This window comes from Mauremys reevesii, linkage group 4 (assembly GCF_016161935.1).
Source record: "Mauremys reevesii isolate NIE-2019 linkage group 4, ASM1616193v1, whole genome shotgun sequence".
Taxonomy (NCBI): domain Eukaryota; kingdom Metazoa; phylum Chordata; order Testudines; family Geoemydidae; genus Mauremys; species Mauremys reevesii.
In genome coordinates, this window is record NC_052626.1 from 64,033,827 (window position 1) to 64,039,826 (window position 6,000).

The following is a 6,000-nucleotide window of genomic DNA, read 5'->3' on the forward strand; positions in this document are numbered from 1 at the left end:
CAGTTAACAAAACAGCTGTAGGGTAAAGCTAAATTACAGGAAATACATATCCTAGATGTGTCAATGATTAGTGCAGTATAAATCCGTATATTAAAAGGACCCAGGAATCCCTGCTACGCTCTTCTTCAGGACAAATTCTGTTTCCATCAATGGCTATGACCAATTGGTCAGCCACTTCACAAGAATTTGCTAGAAAGGAACCTCCTCTCTCCATTTGATCATTTTAATTTTGTCAGAATTGACTATCATTGTGGTACTGGACACCTTCACAATCCACAAACATCTTCATTTCTTACCATACAATTCTAAATTTTGTTTCAAGAGCAAGCATAACTCAAACCTTCCATCAACCACACTGCTAACCTGGCTTCTACATAGTAAAGTCCAGAAAACTACAGCATAAGGGCTAAATGCTTAGGTCTTGCATTAATGAATTAAAAGCTTCCCTCCAGTCTCAAGTCAGATGCTTAAAAAGTGGGAGCACCTTACAGCAGGTGTGATGCAAATTCAAGTAGCTACCACCCTGAAGAATTTTTATTGACATCTAATGAACATAAAAAAAGATACATATGATTCTGCACCTAAAGTGAAACCCTTCCAGTATAAGTGACCTAGAGCTTTTGTTTGTTTGACATGTAAGAACATTTGGTGCAGGTTAAAGATGTCACAGTTACACCCCAGGTACAGGAGGGGCAGCAGCACCAGCGCCTCCAACCTGCCCAGCAGCGACCCTCGCCTCCTTAGACTGTAAAGCTCTCTGGGGGGCGGCACCATCTTTTGTTCCGTGTCTGGGCAGCGCCTGGCACAAGGGGCCCTGGGTCAGGGCTGGGCCCGGGTAACACAAACAATCACCATCAATCCGGGGGTGGAGGAAGGAAGCATTGGGAGGAGGAGGAGGAGTCCGGGTCCGTCCCTTCAACCCCCGCCCCTGGCCGTGGGCCTCCTGCCGGCCCTGCTGCCCCGGAACACAAGCCGGGGCCGTCCGGGAACTCGCCCCTCCCTAGGCCCCGCGGGGTCAGCGGCTCCCGGAGCTCAGCGAGCGGGGTCGGGATCCGGGCCCGCACAAGGCGCACCCCGGCCGGGCGCACAGGGGCTGGAGCCGCCCCCAGCGGGACTCGCCCGAGACTCCAGGCCCCTCGGAGCACGCGGCCCCCTCCCCCCGCCAGACCCGCCACTCACCGCCGCTGATTACTTGTTTCCCTTCCGAGCGTCCGGCCCCAGCTGCTTCCGGTCCAGGCCCCGCCTCCACCCCACCAATGACCTCACTTCCGCTTCCCGTGTAGCGCGCGCGCCTGCCCGGCCTCAGCCCTCGCGGCCGGTCAGCGGCAGTCAGGGGGCGGGGTCCGGCTGCCGGAGGGCGAAGAGCCCGGGAGTTGGGCGCGGTGTTTGCATTGACCCGCGGCCATTAGGACGCTGCGCACCCGTAGTGCTGGGTCTGAGGCCAGGGACACGGGGCGGGGGGCAGCCCCAGCAACTGCGCAATCCCCGTCATTCCACCCTGCAACCCGCCAAACCTCCGCCGCCCGGGTGTGCGCGTGGTGACTGACTCGGAATGGGCTAGGGAGGGTGATGATCAGTCAGCCTCGAACTGCACCTCCACCACCAGGAAAAAACTGGGCACTAGCACTTGAGGAAAAGTAGCAGCCCTGGATTTTGAATACAGGCTGCTGTGACGTATGCTCCGTCCGCCTTTGTAAACTAGTTAGACCTTTTCCTCAAACAGGCACCTTCCATACTTACCCCCTAAACAACTTTAGATATTACTAAAAATGGGAGAAAGGACCCGGGTTTCAGCATTATGCTAAAAACATAGTGTAGCATCCTCCTTACAGAAAAGGGGCACAGTTCCCAGTTCTTGAATAACATGGGCTTCTTATTCACCTCAATTTTAGAGAAAGCATAACCCTAGCCAGCACCTGTTAATAATGTAGAGGACCTTAGGCTCTTACAGGATGCACAGTAGAAGTACTACATTGGAGGCTCTTAGGAGATCTTGTTCTTAAGTCACTCCATAGTAACTCCTTTACAATCCAGAAAGCAAGGCTAGAAATGTTCTAAAAATAATGAAGTAAGGTTATAGCAAGATGAAAAGGTAAGAATTAGTGAGTAACCTCCTACAGCATACAGAGAAATTTCTCACCCTGAAATCCTTCAGGCTCATGGTTGACATTAAGCAGCATAGGCAAAGGAAAGCAGCAATTAAATTAAGATTTTGTGCATGGTTTTTTTTCTTAGCACAAATTCAGGTTTGACAGAAAACCAGAAAGGCTGTTGCAAATACACATGTAAAGGTGGGATATGGTCTATTTCTGGTTTACTTACCCTAAATACGGGATCACTAAAAGTCATCCCACCCAATCAGTCATAGGAAAAAAGCCCAAGTCACTCAACTGTTACCACTCTACCCTAGTTCCACTGCATTGTAAAAGGAGCTGTCAAGACAAAAGGGATAAAGCAAGACAAGCTTTCCTCCGAGGAAGACCGGCTCAGGCAGGGGTTAAAAAGATTAAAAGGGGATACAAAAACAACTGACAAAAACTGGAAAACCTTGATCAATTAGACTAGAACAATCTCCAAGAGAAATGGGAAGCCTGTTTAAGATATTCAGAGAACTGAAGTAAACAAAATACTCAATATAAGCAACAGTCCTGCATTTATTGAGAGATGGACTAAATCTTACAATTGTAGGAAGAAGCTGAGTGGACAAAATGTGTGAAATAGGTATATTGCCCAAGTTAGCTATTTTATCTGAAATTTTGCCTGAGTGTTACTGCGCCAGGCTAGTGTAGCTCTCAAATCAACTTTTCTTGGTGTTGCAGTTTTAGTGAATTAATAGGTAAATTTTCACCTCCAATAAGTTGCTGTTGGGCCTTGAGTGTTGAGGTTGTGCTTTGTGGGCCTAACAGGCTTCTCTGTTTGACCAGGGTAGTTGCATCTGTTCACAGTGTTTGAGTTAGGAGCTGCTGGAGGGTTGTCTTTGGATTGATACAGCCTCTGCTTTTTCCTACCAAGGTAGGTTGGTTCAGTGGGGTACTCACAATACAAAAAAGGTGTTTGGTTGTTGGTATGCCACAGATTACAGTCTTCGTGCTGCCTTTAAAATAACCCATATAAACAGATGGCAATCTACATAGCTGGGTTCTTCATCTTCCTGTTGTAAATGAGCTTGTCCTGTTTGATCAGTTACCAGATGGAGGGAAGACTAAGAGAGGGGAATGTTTCAAGAACAGGGAGCCATTGCCCTATAATATGACTCATCATGACTGACTGAAAAATATTCCCCAAATTGAGAGGTATAAAGAAGTTACTCCTCACTTCAAGATTTTTTTTTTTAATCAATGAAAAAAAAATCTAAACTTCATATAAAATCAGTAATCCTGCTTTAGTAAGAGTACAATAATGGGGACTTTGTGGGGATGGAGGCAAATTCAGGTTTGAAATGGACTAACTTACCTTATCTATTATATCTGAAGGATGATCCTGAATCCCATTTTCAAAATGCCAAAAACTTTCAGCTTTCTATGGGTTGTGTGGACGTGCTGAGTGTTTTACAGTACAATAGTCAGTCATAAATTGTGAGACAAATTGAGTCAAACTGATGCCTGTAAAAATAAATCTAGTCAGTAAGGTTATCAACTAGGGCTGTCGAGGGATTAAAAAAATTGCACAATTAATCATGTTAAATAATAGAATACCATTCATTTAAATATTTTTGGATGTGTTCTACATTTTCAAATATATTGATTTCAATTACAACACAGAATATGATATGAAGTGTACAGTACTCACTTCGTATTTATTTTTATTAAATTTGTGCTGTAAAGTTTTTTTTTCAATTCACCTCATACAAGTATTGTAGTGCAGTCTCTTTATCATGAAAGTTTAACTTACAAATGTAGAATTATGTACAAAAAATAACTCCATTCAAAAACAAAACAATGTAAAACTTTACAGCCTACAAGTCCACTCTGTCCTACTTCTTGTTCAGCCAATCACGCAAATAGGTTTGTTTACATTTGCAGGAAATAATGCTGCCTGCTTCTTGTTTATGTCACCTAAAAGTGAGAACAGGCATTTGCATGGCACAGTTGTAGCTGGCTTCACAAGATATTTACACGCCAGATGCGCTAAAGATTCATATGTCCCTGTATGCTTAAACCACCATTCCAGAGGACATGCGTCCATGCTGATGACAGGTTGGATAATAATCCAAAGCAGTGAGGACCAACACATTCATTTTCTTCACCTGAGTCACATGCCACCTGCAGAAGGTTAATTTTCTTTTTTTGGTGGTTCTGGTTTTGTAGTTTCCGCATCGGAGTGTTGCTCTTTTAAGACTTCTGAAAGCAAGCTCTACACCTCATCCCTCTCAGATTTTGGAAGGCGCTTCAGATTCTTAAACTTTGGGTCAAGTGCTGTAGCTATCTTTAGAAATCTCACATTGGTACCTTCTTTGTGTTTTGTCAAATCTGCAGTGAGAGTGTTCTTAAAATGAACAACATGTGCTGGGTCATCATTTGAGATTGCTTATAGCATAAAATATATGGCAGAATTTGGGTGAAACAGAGGAGGAGGCATACAATTCTCCCCCAAGGAGTTCAGTCACAAATTTAATTAACACACTTTTTTTTTTTTTTTTAAATGAGCATCATCAGTATGGAAGCATGTCCTCTGGAATGGTGGCCAAAGCATGAAGGGGCATATGAATGTTCACCGTATCTGGCATGCAAATACCTTGCAATGCCGGTTACAAAAGTGCCATGCAAACACCTGTTCTCACTTTTGGGTCACATTATAAATAAGAAGCAGGCAGCATGATCTCCTGTAAATGTAAACAAACTTGTTTATCTTAGCAATTGGCTGAACAAGAAGTAGGACTGAGTGGGCTTGTAGGCTGTAAAGTTTTACATTGTTTTGTTTTTGAATGCAGTTATTTTACCAAAAAATCAACATTAGTAAGTTGCACTTTCACAATAGAGATTGCACTACAGTAACTGTATGAGGTGAATTGAAAAATATTATTTCTTTTATTATTTTCACAGTGCAAATATTTGTAATAAAAATAATATAAAGTGAGCACTCTGAAATTTAATACATAATTTTTGGATGTTTTCTACATTGTTAAGTATATTGATTTCAATTACAACACAGAATACAAAATGCAATCGATAGTCTGGTTTAACAGTATGATTAAAACTGTGATTAATTGCAATTTTTTAAATCAAGATTAATTTTGAGTTAATCACATGAGTTAACTGATTAATCAACAGCCCTACTATCAACATGTAAACCAACACAGAGAAGACACCTTGTTGGACATTTCTGCTGCTCTCATATTATTGACACTTAGATTCCAAGGTGGTGGATCCCTTAGCATTTCTTTACATTGACAACTTTACACGTCTGCATGCTAAGTCATAGCTTGCCCTATTTGACATATCCTACCCCTTCATACACAAAGGTGAAATCCTGGCCCCACTGAAGTCAATGGCAAAACTACCACTGACTTCAATAAAGTCAGGATTTCACCTCAGGTGTCAATCACATGGTCCAAAATTATGCCACCTAAAGTAAGTTGATAGCTGCATGAAAATAGCAAGTATTAATCTGTCTTTATGACACCTGTATACAAAATTAAGTATTTTCCTTATCTGTAAAATGGGGAAGAGGGTCAAATTAATCCATGGTATAAAACTCTTGAAATTAATGGAGTTACAGCAGGGATGAATCTGACTCACAGGTTAAGGCAGAGGCTTAAGGTCACTAAGGGAGCTGTGTCAGCAAAGGCTTTACAACAACTCGAGTGTTCCTGGCTGTAAGGCTCTGAGCTCAGTCTACCAGACCATACAAGATTACAAACAGTAAGGTATTGACCCTTATTTAAGCTCTAATTAGGGAGAAATCCGTCTGGTCCTTACCTATATCACGGAGTGACAGTGAACTGCTTAAAGAACAGGAGTACTTGTGGCACCTTAGAGACTAACCAATTTATTTCAGCAT

General features: G+C 42.7%; 1 protein-coding gene across 3 annotated transcripts in view; it reads right to left on the bottom strand.

The window, feature by feature from the left end:
* Nucleotides 1-3,607, bottom strand: part of PSEN1 (presenilin 1) — a 53,435-nt gene extending 49,828 nt beyond the window's left edge. Inside the window, exon 1 of one of the 3 annotated variants that reach the window (XM_039537626.1) lies at nucleotides 3,454-3,607. Coding sequence is in view for 1 of the 3 variants with exons in the window: in XM_039537621.1 (XP_039393555.1) it covers nucleotides 853-882 (30 nt within the window). In the remaining 2 variants the exon portion in view is untranslated. Of the gene's footprint in view, nucleotides 1-852; nucleotides 1,153-1,179; nucleotides 1,286-3,453 lie in introns of those variants that run through there. The other 2 variants (XM_039537625.1, XM_039537621.1) reach the window with 2 other exon arrangements.
* Nucleotides 3,608-6,000: the final 2,393 nt, after the last annotated feature.